The sequence below is a fragment of the Bombina bombina genome, chromosome 7, assembly GCF_027579735.1.
Source record: "Bombina bombina isolate aBomBom1 chromosome 7, aBomBom1.pri, whole genome shotgun sequence".
NCBI classification, from domain to species: Eukaryota; Metazoa; Chordata; class Amphibia; order Anura; family Bombinatoridae; genus Bombina; species Bombina bombina.
Genome location: NC_069505.1, coordinates 486068642 through 486084996, shown reverse-complemented (window position 1 = coordinate 486084996; position 16355 = coordinate 486068642). Strand labels below are relative to the sequence as shown.

The following is a 16355-nucleotide window of genomic DNA, read 5'->3' as shown; positions in this document are numbered from 1 at the left end:
CACATGTACTTTCTGTCTTTGTGTTGAAAAGAGATTTAAAGAAACATGTGATAAGGGGCAGCTCTCAAAGGCTTAAAAATTAGCATATCAGCCTACCTAGGTTTAGTTTAAACAAAGAATACCAAGAGAAAAAAGCTAATTTGATGATAAAAGTAAATTGGAAAGTTGATTGATTAAAAGTCCTATCTGAATAATGAAAGTTTAATTTATACTAGACTGTCCCTTTAAAGGAACAGTACATTTGCATGATCAACACATGCATGATGAAAAGACAATGCCATATAGTCTAAACTTCAAATTAGTAGATTGAAATTAGTTTGAAGAAAGTTGTCTTTTACTCCTGTATCATGTGATAGACCTCAGCCAATCACGCATGCATATAAGTATATTCTGTGAATTCTTGCACATGCTCAGTAGGAGCTGGTGACTCAAAATTGTAAATATAAAATGACTGCACATTTTGTTAATGGAAGCAAATTGGAAAGTTGCTTAAAAATTGTGTGTTCTATCTGAATCATGAACGTTTTTAATTTTGACTTCTGTCCCTTTTTTAATAAAGCATTTTCTGGCGGTGTCCCTTGTCTATTTATGACTGCTTAGTAACATAACCCATTATTACTATAGTTTGAACATCTGTTGTCCTTCTCTTGCAGACCTTTACTGCTTGGTGTAACTCACACTTGAGGAAAGCTGGCACACAGATAGAAAACATTGATGAAGATTTCAGGGATGGGCTGAAGCTTATGTTGCTGTTGGAAGTGATTTCAGGTGAGTGAGATGGTGTTTAGAGCACACTCAGTGGGAGGATAAACAAGAAAAGTAAAATAGTTTTGAGCATTATAATCACATTAACACAGTATATGAAGAGTTACTGAGTCAAAGCCTCTTTATTCGTTCATTTAATATCTGTCTACATTTGAGGAACATTCATGTTTACTTTCAGGGGAGCGTTTGCCGAAGCCGGAGCGAGGGAAAATGCGGGTACACAAGATCAACAACGTGAACAAAGCTTTGGATTTCATCGCTAGTAAAGGGGTGAAGCTGGTGTCTATTGGTGCAGAAGGTGAGCAGCAGGTGCTCCAGCAATGGCAGATCATATCTTAACCCTCCAACTGCCAGAGTTTCATTGCCTCTTTGTGTTTTGCAGATGACACCCAAAAGGTTATAATTGAAACGCCTTATTTGGAGTATGCTTTGCCCTTTTTTGAGATTTTCAATTTGTTCTTTCTTCTCAGAAATTGTGGATGGTAATGCGAAGATGACACTGGGCATGATATGGACCATTATCCTCCGGTTTGCTATTCAAGATATCTCTGTGGAAGGTGAGCTCCATTCTCTAAAAGTCTTATAGCATTTGTTTGTCCTCACCACCAGAATTTGATTCCCTTACTTTGTTTAATGTCACTGTATTCCCTCTTATTAATTATGTTCTCTTTTCTTGCAGAGACTTCTGCTAAAGAGGGACTGTTGTTGTGGTGCCAGAGGAAGACCGCCCCATACAAGAACGTCAATGTGCAAAACTTCCACATCAGGTAATGCATGTCTTTAACCTTTTATGATTCAGTTGGAGCATGCAGTTTTATGATACTACTCCTTTTTTTTTTTTTTTTTTTTCAAATGTACTTAGTTCTCTTGTTACCCATTGGTGAAAAGCATACCTAGCGGGTGATAGGTGGTTACAGACACATGATTCTTGTCATTAGCTTACTAGATGTTTTTAGCTTGCTTCTAGTAATGCATTTCTGCTCTGGAGCGATGTGCTTTTATAGGGTTTAATTGCTAGTTATTTGCAAGCAATGGTGCAATAATAAAATGCTCAAACACATTACAGAATTTTCTTTTTTACGAGATACGATGAGTCCACGGATTTCATCCTTGTGGGATATTGCCTCCTGGTCAGCAGGAGGAGGCAAAGAGCACCACAGCAGAGCTGTATATATAGCTCCTCCCTTCCCTCCCACTCCAGTCATTCTCTTTGCCTGTGTTAGTGATAGGAGTTGTGCCTTCCGTTTAGGTTTCCTGTCTTTTCCCTCCCATTTCATCCGTGTACTGTAGCTTTGGTATTGTATACCACAAGTAAGGATGAAATCCGTGGACTCATCGTATCTTGTAAAAGAAAATTAAATTCTTACCTGATAAATTTGTTTCTTTTACGATACGATGAGTCCATGGCCCATCCTGTTTTTTTAAAACAGGTCTTTATTTCTTTTACATGGTGTATCCAGTCAATGGATTCATCCTTGTGGGATATTCTCAATCCCTACAGGAAGTGGCAAAGAGAGCACACAGCAGAGCTGTCCATATAGCTCCCCTCAGGCTCCGCCCCCCCAGTCATTCTCTTTGCCGCTCTAACAAGTAGCATCTCCACGGGAGGGTAAAGAGTATGTGGTGTTAGATTTGTAATTTTTATTTCTTCAATCAAGAGTTTGTTATTTTAAAATAGTGCCGGTTTGTACTATTTACTCTGAGGCAGAAAGTGATGAAGATTTCTGCTGAGGAAAAAGATTTTAGCATGTTGTAACTAAAATCCATTGCTGTTCCCACACAGGACTGTTGAGTACCGGAGAACTTCAGTTGGGGGGAACAGTTTGCAGGCTTAACTGCATAAGGTATGCTCAGTCACTTTTTTTCTAACAAGACTTGGTAATGCTAGAAGACTGACAGAAATCCCCATGTGGGAAGGTAAGCCATATTCTGAGACTCTGTATAGAAGGATGGCTTAGTTAAAAGGGCTTAAATCACTGGTGGACACTGTTATGGGGAAAATCGATTATTTTTTACTATAATCTAACATTTGCACAAGTGTTTATTATGTTTGTAACACTTTTAAGGGGTTTTATACGCCTGGCATAATTTTAGACATCTAATTTGGCTTAGGAAGGCCCCACAACTCCGGAGTGAAGATGGAGGGGGCCTAATTTTCGTACCTCAATTGCGCAGTTCTTTTGCAAGACAGCTTTATGCAGCTTCACATGTGGAGTCCAGAGATTGCAGGAGGACTACAGGGAGGCTTATTTTCGTTCCAAAAACTAATCCCCAAGGAAGGTAGTGTGTTATACCGGTGGCCAGCTTCAATTTGCTCCGGTTTGGGCAATAAGGGGTTAATTGGCCTGAAACTTGGTGTGCAATCGTTTCAAAGCATTAGGATCATATAGTGTAAATTTCATAAGGATCGGATGTTTTTTTGAGATTTGGTAAAAAAAGTGTGTGCTTTTTATTATTTAAAGGCACAGTAACGTTTTTTCAAAAAGTGTATTTTTCTGTATTTGAGTGCTATCTAAGTCTGTCTAACATGTCTGAGTCTACAGATAGACCTTGATCTATGTGTTTAAAAGCCATGGCGGTACCCCCATTGCATTTGTGTTTAAAGTGTGCTAAGGTATCTAAACATTTTAATGACCATGCAGTGACACTTAAAAATGTAGCCCAAGATGATTCCTTGACGGAAGGTAATGAGGATAGTCCTCCTTCCTCTCCCCATGTGTCGACACCAGTTACGCCCGCCTAAGCGTTGCCTAGTACCTCTAGCGCAGGCCCTATTACATTACAACAATTAGCAGCAGTCATGGATAATTCCCTTGCGGCATTTCTGTCCAAACTGCCAGTTTTTCCAAAACAGCGTGATTACCAGTTTTAAGAACAGAGGATGAGCAATCAGAAGCTTTGGATGATTTGTCTGTTGTACCCTCACAACACTCTGAAGTGGCAGTGAGGGATGGTCTGTCAGAGGGAGAAATTTCTGACACAGGAAAAATTTCTCAGCTGGCAGATTCAGATTCTTTAGCGTTTAAATTTAAGCTGGAACACCTCCGCGTCCTACTTTAGGAGGTTTTAGCTACGCTGGATGATTGTGACCCCATGGTGGTCCCAGAAAAATTGTGTAAAATGGACAGGTTTTTATAGGTCCCTGTATACACTGATGCGTTTCCGATCCCAAAGAGGGTGGCGGATATTGTGACTAGAGAGTGGGAGAGACCAGGTGTACCTTTTGTCCCCCCCCTATCTTTAAGAAAATGTTTCCCATAAATGACCCCAGGCGGGACGCATGGCAGACGGTCCCTAAGGTAGAGGGAGCAGTTTCAACACTTGCTAAGCGTTCAACTATACCTATAGAAGACAGTTGTGCTTTTAGACCCTATGGTTAAAAAATTGTAAGGTTTGCTGAAGAAAATGTTTGTTCAGCAAGGTTTCCTTCTTCAACCAATTGCCTGCATTATTCCTGTAACTAATGCAGCGGCCGTTTGGTTTGAGGCGCTGGAGGAGTCGCTCCAGAGGGAGACTTCATATCACGAAGTCATGGATAGATTCACGCTCTAAAGCTGGCTAATTCTTTTATCACTGATGCCGCTTTCCAATTAAGTTAGCGGCAAAAAAATCAGGTTTTGCCATTATGGCGCGAAGAGCGATTTGGCTCAAATCATGGTCGGCTGACTTGTCGTCCAAAACTAAGTTACTAAACATTCCTTTCAAGGGAAAGACCCTGTTTGGTCCCGAGTTGAAAGACATTATCGCGGATATCACTGGGGGAAGGGTCATGCCCTCCCGCAGGATAGACCGTTTAAGGCCAAAACAAGGCTAATTTTCACTCCTTTCGCAACTTCAGGAGCGGACCTGCTTCAAGCACTGCTGCCGCAAAGCAAGAGGGTAACGCTTCTCAGCCCAAAGCCACCTGGAAACCCTTGCAGGGCTGGAATAAGGGTAAACCCGCCAAGAAGCCTGCGCCTGCTGCCAAGACAGCATGAAGGGGTAGCCCCCGATCCGGGACCGGATCTAGTAGGGGGCAGACTTTCTCTCTTTGCTCAGGCTTGGGCAAGAGATGTTCCAGATCCCTGGGCATTAGAAATTGTTGCTCAGGGGTATCTTCTAGAATTCAAGGACTTTCCTCCAAGGGGAAGGTTCCACATTTCTCGTTTGTCTTCAGACCAGACAAAGAGTCAGGCGTTCTTACGCTGTGTAGAAGATCTTCTAAAGATGGGAGTGATACACCCAGTTCCAATTGCAGAACAAGGACTGGGCTTTTACTCAAACCTGTTTGTAGTTCCCAAAAAGGAAGGAACTTTCAGGCCAATCCTGGATCTAAAAATTCTAAACAAATTCCTCAGAGTTCCATCTTTCAAAATGGAAACCATTCGGACAATCTTGCCGATGATCCAGGAAGGTCAATATATGACTACCGTGGATCTAATGGATGCGTACCTACATATTCCTATCAACAAAGATGATGATGATGATGATGATCATCAGTTCCTAAGGTTCGCCTTTCTGGACACGCATTACCAGTTCGTGGCCCTTCCTTTCGGGTTGGCCACCGCTCCCAGAATTTTCGCAAAGGTGCTAGGGTCCCTTCTAGTGGTACTAAGACCGCGGGGCATTGCAGTAGCACCTTACCTAGACAACATCTTAATACAGGCGTCGTCTTTTCACAGAGCCAAGGCTCCTACAGACATTGTTCTGGCCTTTCTAAGGTCTCACGGGTGGAAGGTGAACGTAGAAAAGTTATCTGTCCCCGCTCATAAGGGTTCCCTTCCTGGGAACACTAATAGACTCGGTAGAAATGAAAATCTTTCTGACAGAGGTCAGGAAGTCAAAACTTTTGAATACTTGCCGAGTTCTTCATTCCATTCCTCGGCCTTCTGTGGCTCAGTGCATGGAGGTAATTGGTTTAATGGTTGCGGCAATGGACGTAGTCCCTTTTGCCCGAATTCTTCTAAGACCACTGCAACTGTGCATGCTCAAGCAGTGGAATGGGGATTATGCAGATTTGTCTCCTCAAATACAAATGGACCAGAAAACCAGAGACTCCCTTCTCTGCTGGTTGTCTCAGGATCACCTGTCTCAGGGAATGTGCTTCCGCAGACCGGAGTGGATCATTGTCACGACCGATGCCAGTCTGTTAGGCTGGGGTGCGGTCTGGGACTCCCTGAAAGCTCAGGGTCTATGGTCTCGGGGAGAATCTCTTCTCCCGATAAACATTTTGGAACTGAGAGCGTTATTCAATACGCTCCAGGCGTGGCCTCAACTAGCGGAGGCCAAATTCATCATATTTCAGTCGGACAACATCACGACTGTAGCGTACATCAATCATCAGGGAGGAACAAAGAGTTCCCTAGCGATGAAGGAAGTAACCAAGGTCATCAAATGGGCGGAGGATCACTCCTGCCATCTATCTGCAATTCACATCCCAGGAGTAGACAACTTGGAGGCGGATTTTCTGAGTCGTCAGACTTTCCATCTGGGGGAGTGGGAACTCCACCCAGAGGTTTTTGCTCAGCTGACCCAGCTATGGGGCATTCCAGAATTGGATCTGATGGCGTCCCGTCAGAACACCAAACTTCCCCTTTACGGATCCAGATCCAGGGATCCCAAGGCGGCATTGATAGATGCTTTAGTAGCGCCTTGGTCATTCAGTCTAGCTTATGTCTTTCCACCGTTTCCTCTTCTCCCTCGGCTAGTAGCCAGAATCAAACAGGAGAAGGCTTCGGTAATTCTGATAGCGCCTGCGTGGCCACACAGGACTTGGTATGCAGACCTAGTGGACATGTCATCGGCTCCACCATGGTAACTGCCATCGAGGCAGGGTCTTCTAATTCGAGGTCCATTCAAGCATCCAAATCTAGTTTCTCTGCAACTGATTGCTTGGAGATTGAACGCTTAATTCTAGCTAAGCGTGGGTTCTCTGAATCAGTTATAGATACTCTGATCCAGGCCAGAAAGCCTGTCACCAGGAAAATTTACCATAAGATATGGCGGAAATATTTTTGTTGGTGTGAATCCAAGGGTTACTCGTGGAGTAAGGTTAGGATTCCAAGGATATTGTCTTTTCTCCAAGAAGGATTGGAGAAAGGATTGTCAGCTAGTTCCTTAAAGGGACAGATATCTGCTCTGTCTATCCTGTTACACAAGCGTCTGGCAGCTGTACCAGACGTTCAGGCGTTTGCTAAGGCCTTAGTTAGAATCAAGCCTGTTTACAAACCTGTGGCTCCTCCATGGAGTCTAAATTTATTTCTTTCAGTTCTTCAAGGGGTTCCGTTTGAACCTTTACATTCCATAGATATTAAGTTATTATCTTGGAAAGTTTTGTTTTTGGTAGCTATTTCTTCTGCTCAAAGAGTTTTCTGAATTGTCTGCTTTGCAGTGTAATTCACCCTATCTTGTATTCCATGCAGATAAGGTTGTTTTGCGTACCAAACCTGGTTTCCTTCCAAAAGTTGTTTCTAATAAGAATATTAACCTGGAAATTATTGTTCCTTCTCTGTGTCCTAATCCAGTTTCTAAGAAGGAACGACTGTTACACAATCTTGATGTGGTTCGTGCTTAAAATTCTATTTAAAGGCAACTAAAGATTTCAGACAAACATCATCCTTGTTTGTTGTCTATTCTGGTAAGAGGAGAGGTCAGAAAGCGACTGCTACCTCTTTCCTTCTGGCTGAAAAGCATCATCCGATTGGCTTATGAGACTGCTGGACAGAAGCCTCCTGAACGAATTACAGCTCATTCCACTAGAGCTGTGGCTTCCACATGGGCTTTCAAGAATGAGGCTTCTGTTGAACAGATTTGTAAGGCAGCGACTTGGTCTTCACTGCATACATTTGCCAAAATCTTACAAATTCGATACTTTTGCTTCTTCGGAGGCTATTTTTGGGAGAGAGGTTTTGCAAGCAGTGGTGCCTTCCGTTTAGGTTACCTGACTTGTTCCCTCCCTTCATCCGTGTCCTAAAGCTTTGGTATTGGTATCCCACAAGTAAGGATGAATCTGTGGACTGGATACACCATGTAAGAGAAAACAGAATTTATGCTTACCTGATAAATTACTTTCTCTTACGGTGTATCCAGTCCACGGCCCGCTCTGGCAATTAAGTCAGGTTCAAATTTAATTTTGTAAAACTACAGTCACCACTGCACCCTATGGTTTCTCCTTTTTCTCCTAACCGTCGGTCGAATGACTGGGGGGGGCGGAGCCTGAGGGGAGCTATATGGAAAGCTCTACTGTGTGCTCTCTTTGCCACTTCCTGTAGGGATTGAGAATATCCCACAAGTAAGGATGAATCCGTGGACTGGATACACCGTAAGAGAAAGTAATTTATCAGGTAAGCATAAATTCTGTTTTTTTATTAAACTTCAGTCACCTCTGCACCTTGGCTTTTCCTTTCTCTTCCTAACTTCGGTCGAATGACTGGAGTGGGAGGGAAGGGAAGAGCTATTTATGCAGCTCTGCTGTGGTACTCTTTGCCGCCTCCTGCTGACCAGGAGGCGATATCCCACAAGTAAGGATGAAATCCGTGGTCTCATCGTATCGTAAAAGAAACAAATTTATGGGGTAAGAATAAATTTCACTTTTTACACAGCATAGTACTGATCCCCTTTGCATCTGTTTTTAGCTGGAAGGATGGTCTGGCATTCAATGCCTTGATCCACAGACACCGACCTGAACTCATTGAGTACGATAAGCTGCGGAAGGTAAGATTTCTACAGCAGAATTGAGCAGCACAGTCAGACAATTTAATTTAGAATGTAAGATTTCTAGGTACTTAATGTATAATAAAAATCTTATTTTTAAGCTATGTAGAAGTTGATATGCTTAAACCCCTGGTTTGTTAGAATATTAATGTAGGACTTGGAGAGACCTCCTTATCCTACACTAATCATCCTATGCACCTTACTTTCAGGATGACCCTATTACCAATTTGAACAATGCCTTTGAAGTGGCTGAGAAATATTTGGACATTCCCAAGATGTTGGATGCTGAAGGTAAGTTCCTATGCTTAGAGCTTATGACACTTTTTTTTTTTTTTTATAGGTTGGAACCCACAAGTTTCTGAGGTTTATTTTTGGAGATGCTAAAATGGCAGAATCATTCACCATGCTTTGTTGTGGTGAATGCTTCTGTATTAATGGCTTTTTTTTCAAGGGCACAAAGTGGAGTCATAGCATCCTCCCTCCTGTCCCTTGTCTCACCTTTTCTCCTTCATTTCCAGACATTGTCAACACAGCTCGCCCTGATGAGAAGGCAATCATGACATACGTATCCTCTTTCTACCACGCCTTCTCTGGAGCTCAGAAGGTAGCGTCTGAGGTGGCAGCGCGGTGCCTCCACCCCATCTCTCCTCACTTTCCTGCGCATGCCTCATCTCCTTCTTCTCTTTGCAGCTGGCTGGTGTAAGCTTGCCTCTGTGTGTCAGGGCTGTGGCGTGGGGCATATGTAGAGCTGATGTAAATTTAGAATCTGAATAGTACTTCTATTGCCACAGTGTTGGTTTACGCTGCTGAGATATTGGTTCAGCTCAGCCATGTATCCTTCTCCAGCCCTGACACCAACGGAGATGGCAAGGCGCAGATAAGGCGGGAGGCCTCCCCTGTGGGCTCTTTCCTTGCTTCCTCTCACTCTCCTCTTTTTTCCTTTTTTTGTTTCCTGTTTCTCTCTGCACAGATATTGTGGGCACTCTCAGGCCTGATGAGAAGGCTATAATGACCTACGTTTCTTGCTTCTACCACGCTTTTTCTGGTGCTCAGAAGGTGAGCTGCTTTATGGGGTGGATGGTTCTCTGTTCTCTTGCTACTGCTGTGGTTTTCTTCCTATCTCTGTTACACCCACTGCAAGGATAAACTACAAGCCCATAAGAGGTTTACTAGCTGATCTCTTGCTACTAAAGTGCTACTTTACACCCTTACAAGTGGCCCATTACAGGCTGTTAATGTTTTATGGTTTTTTTGGTTGCTTCATGCAGATTTGCTGCAGTTTTATGACTTTGCACCTCAGATTTTGTATATTATTCCATATAATAAAACCTTACAAGTACTCCCAACCACCCCCTCTCTCACATAGAAGAGATCACACGGTTTCATTCCACTTCAAAGGCAGCGTCTGTAAATGTACAAAGGCCTCTCCCTGTCCTGTCTAATTGCTGGTGTGGTTCATTGTCACTGACTTTCACAGCTGCCCAAGCAGGAGGGACGCACTAGCTGGCATTTCATAGCGCTGTAAATGCGTGATGGACTGTGAGCTGGATGTCGTATTGTGCATATTTGTCCTGTATCATTGTTGGTTTAGGCTTGGAACATCACACCTTAACTATATAGCTGCTACATACTCTTGCTCCTTGGTGTGATATAACCTTTTAGTCACCCGGTCCGTGCTGAGTAGTTTAACATGTTGCTTCATTTGTAGAGCATAATATGGCTGCAATTTATCCAAGTTGCTTTGTATGAGCCTATCTGCATATTACATTTAGAAGCTTTGGTTCTCTGCTTTGTTGGCCCACTTCCCATTTATACGTGAATCTTCTACAAAGCACAGAGTTACATGTGATGGTTAGAGAGACGTCTCAGCTTGTTAAGGCTTAATCACTTTTTTGAGGGTGGCAACCGCTTACGAACCCAGGAATGCAGCTTACACAAGAGTATGAAAACAGTCATGAACAAGGATTCTAGCATATAGTTGTAAAGCAAGATGACAACCCCCCCCCGAATATTTCTATTAAAGTAGTTGTACTGTCCAGTTATTTATATGCTGAGTGTGAACCATAACTATATTGAGTCTATATAGTTTGTCCACCTCCCCCAAATAGTTTATTAAAGTAGTTGTGCTGTCCAGTTACTTATATGCTGAGTGTGAACCAAAACTGTAAGAGTCCCTATAGTATCGTTGTCCCCCCTCAATAAATAGTTTTATTAAAGGGACATTAAACACTAAATACATGCTAGATAGAATGATGCATTCAAAGAAAAGATTAGTCCATGACTAACATGTAGATGTATTTTTTAAAGTTTCATTTAGTTGTTTAAAAAGTGACAAAACAAGTGTAAAGTTTTAATGTCTATAAAACACTGGGAGCTGCCATGTTATAACTTGTGTTACCTTCTCTGCTGTGGCCAATTAGGGACAGTTATAAATAAGTCACTATAGTGTGTAGCCAATGGCTGTGTGGGATACAACAGTGTTCTGCACTTCCTTTTCTAACAGGAACTGAAAATCTCACAATTTCAGAATGGAATTACAGGCAAAGAGGACAAAATAAATATTGAAAGTATATTGCAGAGTTGTTTTATTATATACAATTTATCATTTTATATTACTATCTCAAAGTGTTTAATGTCCCTTTAAAGTAGTTGTACTATCCAGTTATATGCTGAATGTGAGTCCCTTTAGTGTATTAGATTGGTGTAAATGTCTGAGGATTGTCACAATGATTTAAACGGAGTAATGACATGGGGTGAGTGGAGAAAACTACACATTCTTAACCCAAACTGCTTTCTGCTTGTAAAGTGGGTCTTAAGATGGGCATCCCAACTATATAACAGCACCTCACTTCATCTTACATAATTTAAAGGGACGTGATTCTGATAGAGCATCTTTCCGACATTTTTTATTGAAATGCAAACATAGGCTTAGGCGTAGCAATGCACTACTGGGAGCTAGCTGCTGATTGCTGGCGGCACATATACGCCTCTTGGTCATTGGCTTACCAGATGTGTTCAGCTAGCTCCCAGTAGTGTTCGGCTGCTCCTACAATAAAGGATGCCACAAGAATTAAGCAAATTGGATAATAGAAGGAAATTGGAAAGTTGTTTAAAATTGTATTCTCTATCTGAATCATGAGAGAAAATTTTTGGTTTTCATGTACCTTTTTTTAAAAGCAATGATAAAAGGGCACAGTTAAACTAAACTTGCAGTGGGTGTGAGCTTTATCTTCCCCCTTAGGACTGTGCTGATCTTGGTGTAGTGTTTGCATGGTTCAAACTCTTTGGGTTGTGATTGGTCGGCGTGTCCCTGTAATCCCCTATACATGACCTATCTCTTTGTCTAGGCTGAGACAGCAGCAAACAGGATCTGCAAAGTTCTGGCTGTGAATCAGGAAAATGAGCATCTGATGGAGGATTATGAGAAGCTGGCCAGTGATGTGAGTTAACTTTATTATTGCTGATATGTTTTATAGGACATGGTGGTTCTAGATTAGACTGTAACAAAGCGGTCCTGTATCACAAATGAATTAGTCAATTGCTTGGAGTAACTTCGTTTTTAGCGGATTCAGAGATGGGGTGGTAAGCATTAGCCAAACAACTAGGGGCCTAGAAATTGAATTTCTAAGGTAAAAAAAATTTAATTTATGATTACCTGATAAATTTAATTAATTGCATGGTGGTGAGAGTCCACAACCCATTAATCCTGGGAAACCTATACCCAAGCAGTGCCCAAGATGTGGCAACTGACCTAGTAGAATGGGCAGTAATTTATTTAGGAGGGGACTGACCCTCTTCCAAGTAAGCCTTCTGAATCAAAAGCTTAAAGGGACATTATACACATTTTTTTCTTTGCATAAATGTTTTGTAGATCTATTTATATAGCCCATACAGGTTTTTTCTCTTAAGTGTAGTCAGTCCACGGGTCATCCATTACTTATGGGATTATATCTTTTCCCCAACAGGAAGTTGCAAGAGGATCACCCAAGCAGAGCTGCTATATAGCTCCTCCCCTCACATGTCATATCCAGTCATTCTCTTGCAACCTAACTAAAGATAGGTCGTTGTGAGAGGTCTGTGGTGTTTTTAAACTTAGTTTATTTCTTCAATCAAAAGTTTATTTTAAATGGCACCGGAGTGTGCTGTTTGTTTCTCAGGCAGCATTAGAAGAAGAATCTGCCTGCGTTTTCTATGATCTTAGCAGACGTAACTAAGATCCACTGGCTGTTCTCGCACATTCTGAGGAGTGAGGTAACTTCAGAAAAGGGGAATAGCATGCAGAGCCCCCCTGCAAACGAGGTATGTGCAGTAAATTATTTTTCTAAGCAATGGAATTGACTGAGAAATTACTGCTGATACCAATGTTACGTAAGTACAGCCTTAAATGCAGTGGTAGCGACTGGTATTAGGCTGATGAGTGTGTGTACACTGAAGTAATTTTCTAGGGAATGGATTTTGACTAAGAAAATACTGTTAATACTGAAGTAATGTATGAGCCTTAACTGCAGTAAAAGCGACTGGTAGCAGGCTTATTAATAACACTTAATAACTTTTAAAATGTATGTTCAAAACGTTTACTGGCATGTTAATCGTTTTTTGTGAGGTACTTGGTGATAAAACTTATTGGGGCATGATTTTTACCACATGGCTAACTTTTGTTTCTGCATAGAAACAGTTAACTGAGCTTCCCCACTGTTGTAATATGAGTGGGAGGGGCCTATTTTAGCGCTTTTTTGCGCAGTAAAAATTCAGTCACAATCTTCCTACTTCATCCTCCATGATCCAGGATGTCTCTAGAGAGCTCAGGGGTCTTCAAAATTCATTTTGAGGGAGGTAATCAGTCACAGCAGACCTGTGACAGTGTGTTTGACTGTGGTAAAAACGTTAATTATTAAATTGTTATCCGTTTTTGGGTATTAAGGGGTTAATCATCCATTTGCTGGTGGGTGCAATCCTTTGCTAACTTAATACATTTACTGTGAAAATTTGGTTGCTATAACTAATTTGGTTCATTGTTATTTCAACTGTGACAGCTTTTTGTGCTTCTTAAAGGCACAGTAGCGTTTTTTATATTGCTTGTAAATTTATTTGTAAAGTATTTTCCAAGCTTGCTAGTCTCATTGCTAGTCTGTTTAAACATGTCTGACACAGATGAATCTGTTTGTTCACTATGTATGAAGGCCAATGTGGAGCTCCATAGAAAGTTGTGTACTAAATGCATTGATGTAACTTTAAATAAGTTAGTCTTTACATCTAAAGAAATTATCACCAGACGACGAGGGGGAAGTTATGCCGACTAACTCTCCTCACGTGTCAGTACCTTCGCCTCCCGCTCAGGAGGTGCGTGATTTTGTGGCGCCAAGTACATCAGGGAGGCCCTTACAAATCACTTTGCAAGACATGGCTACTGTTATGACAGAAGTATTATCTAAATTGCCATAATTAAGAGGCAAGCGTGATAGCTCTGGGTTAAGTACAGAGCGCGCTGATGATGTGAGAGCCATGTCTGATACTGCGTCACAATTTGCAGAACATGAAGACGGAGAGCTTCATTCTGTTGGTGTCGGATCTGATCCAGGGAGACTGGATTCAGAGATTTCTAATTTTAAATTTAAGCTTGAGAACCTCCGCATATTGCTAGGGGAGGTATTAGCGGCTCTGAATGATTGTAACACGGTTGCAATTCCAGAAAAATTATGTAGGTTGGATAGATACTATGCGGTACCGGTGTGTACTGACGTGTTTCCTATACCTAAAAGGCTTACAGAGATTATTAGCAAGGAGTGGGATAGACCCGGTGTGCCTTTTTCCCCTCCTCCCATATTTAGGAAAATGTTTCCTATAGACGCCACCACACGAGACTTATGGCAGACGGTCCCTAAGGTGGAGGGAGCAGTTTCTACTTTAGCTAAGCGTACCACTATCCCGGTGGAGGATAGTTGTGCCTTTTCAGATCCAATGGATAAAAAATTAGAAGGTTACCTTAAGAAAATGTTTGTTCAACAAGGTTTTATCTTACAGCCCCTTGCATGCATTGCGCCTGTCACTGCTGCGGCGGCATTCTGGTTTGAGTCTCTGGAAGAGGCCATTCGCACAGCTCCATTGGATGAAATTATGAACAAGCTTAAAGCACTTAAGCTAGCTAACTCATTTGTTTCTGATACCGTCGTACATTTAACCAAACTTACGGCTAAGAACTCCGGATTCACCATCCAAGCGCGCAGAGCGCTATGGCTTAAATCCTGGTCAGCTGACGTGACTTCTAAATCTAAATTGCTTAATATTCCTTTCAAAGGGCAGACCTTATTCGGGCCCGGCTTGAAAGAAATTATCGTTGACATTACGGGAGGTAAGGGCCATGCTCTGCCTCAGGACAGGGCCAAATCAAAGTCCAAACAGTCTAATTTTCGTGCCTTTTGTAACCTCAAGGCAGGAGCAGCACTTCCGCTCCAAAACAGGAAGGAGCTGTTGCTCGTTACAGACAGGGCTGGAAAACTAACCAGTCCTGGAACAAGGGCAAGCAGGCCAGAAAACCTGCTGCTGCCCCTAAGACAGCATGAAGAGAGGGCCCCCTATCCGGAAACGGGTTTAGTGGGGGGCAGACTTTCTCTCTTCGCCCAGGCTTGGGCAAGAGATGTCCAGGATCCCTGGGCGTTGGAGATCATATCTCAGGGATATCTTCTGGACTTCAAAGCTTCTCCTCCACAAGGGAGATTTCATCTTTCAAGGTTATCAGCAAGCCAAATAAAGAGAGGCGTTTCTACGCTGTGTACAAGACCTCTTACTAATGGGGGTGATCCACCCAGTTCCGCGGACGGAACACGGGCAAGGATTCTATTCAAATCTGTTTGTGGTTCCCAAGAAAGAGGGAACCTTCAGACCAATCTTGGACTTAAAAATCCTAAACAAATTCCTAAGAGTTCCATCGTTCAAAATGGAAACTATTCGAACCATCCTACCCATGATCCAAGAGGGTCAGTACATGACCACAGTGGACTTAAAGGATACCTACCTTCACATACCGATTCACAAGGATCATTATCGGTACCTAAGATTTGCCTTCCTAGACAGGCATTACCAGTTTGTAGCTCTTCCCTTCGGGTTAGCTACGGCTCCAAGAATCTTTACAAAGGTTCTGGGCTCACTTCTGGCGGTACTAAGACCGCGAGGCATAGCGGTGGCTCCGTACCTAGACGACATTCTGATACAAGCGTCAAGTTTTCAAACTGCCAAGTCTCATACAGAGATAGTTCTAGCATTTCTGAGGTCGCATAGGTGGAAAGTGAACGTGGAAAAGAGTTCTATTACCACTCACAAGGGTTCCCTTCCTAGGGACTCTTATAGATTCTGTAGAGATGAAAATTTACCTGACAGAGTCCAGGTTATCAAAACTTCTAAATGCTTGCCGTGCCCTTCATTCCATTCCACACCCGTCAGTAGCTCAGTGCATGGAAGTAATCGGCTTAATGGTAGCGGCAATGGACATAGTACCATTTGCACGCCTGCATCTCAGACCGCTGCAATTGTGCATGCTAAATCAGTGGAATGGGGATTACTCAGATTTGTCCCCTCTACTAAATCTGGATCAAGAGACCAGAGATTCTTTTCTATGGTGGCTTTCTCGGCCCCACCTGTCCAATGGGATGACCTTTCGCAGGCCAGATTGGACGATTGTAACAACAGACGCCAGCCTTCTAGGTTGGGGCGCAGTCTGGAATTCCCTGAAGGCTCAGGGATCATGGACTCAGGAGGAGAAACTCCTCCCAATAAATATTCTGGAGTTAAGAGAAATATTCAATGCTCTTCTAGCTTGGCCTCAGTTAGCAACTCTGAGGTTCATCAGATTTCAGTCGGACAACATCACGACTGTGGCTTACATCAATCAAGGGGGAACCAGG

General features: G+C 42.5%; 1 protein-coding gene across 1 annotated transcript in view; it reads left to right on the top strand.

Annotated features, from left to right (window-relative positions):
* The window catches only part of LOC128666803 (alpha-actinin-4), a 65614-nt gene extending 53693 nt beyond the window's left edge, over positions 1 to 11921 (top strand). Inside the window, exons 2-9 of the mRNA XM_053721598.1 lie at positions 654 to 768; positions 944 to 1063; positions 1236 to 1322; positions 1445 to 1532; positions 8379 to 8457; positions 8667 to 8748; positions 8976 to 9061; positions 11805 to 11921. Coding sequence (XP_053577573.1) covers positions 654 to 768; positions 944 to 1063; positions 1236 to 1322; positions 1445 to 1532; positions 8379 to 8457; positions 8667 to 8748; positions 8976 to 9061; positions 11805 to 11906 — 759 coding nt within the window. The 3' untranslated portion in view covers positions 11907 to 11921. The remainder of the gene's footprint in view (positions 1 to 653; positions 769 to 943; positions 1064 to 1235; positions 1323 to 1444; positions 1533 to 8378; positions 8458 to 8666; positions 8749 to 8975; positions 9062 to 11804) is intronic.
* Positions 11922 to 16355: the final 4434 nt, after the last annotated feature.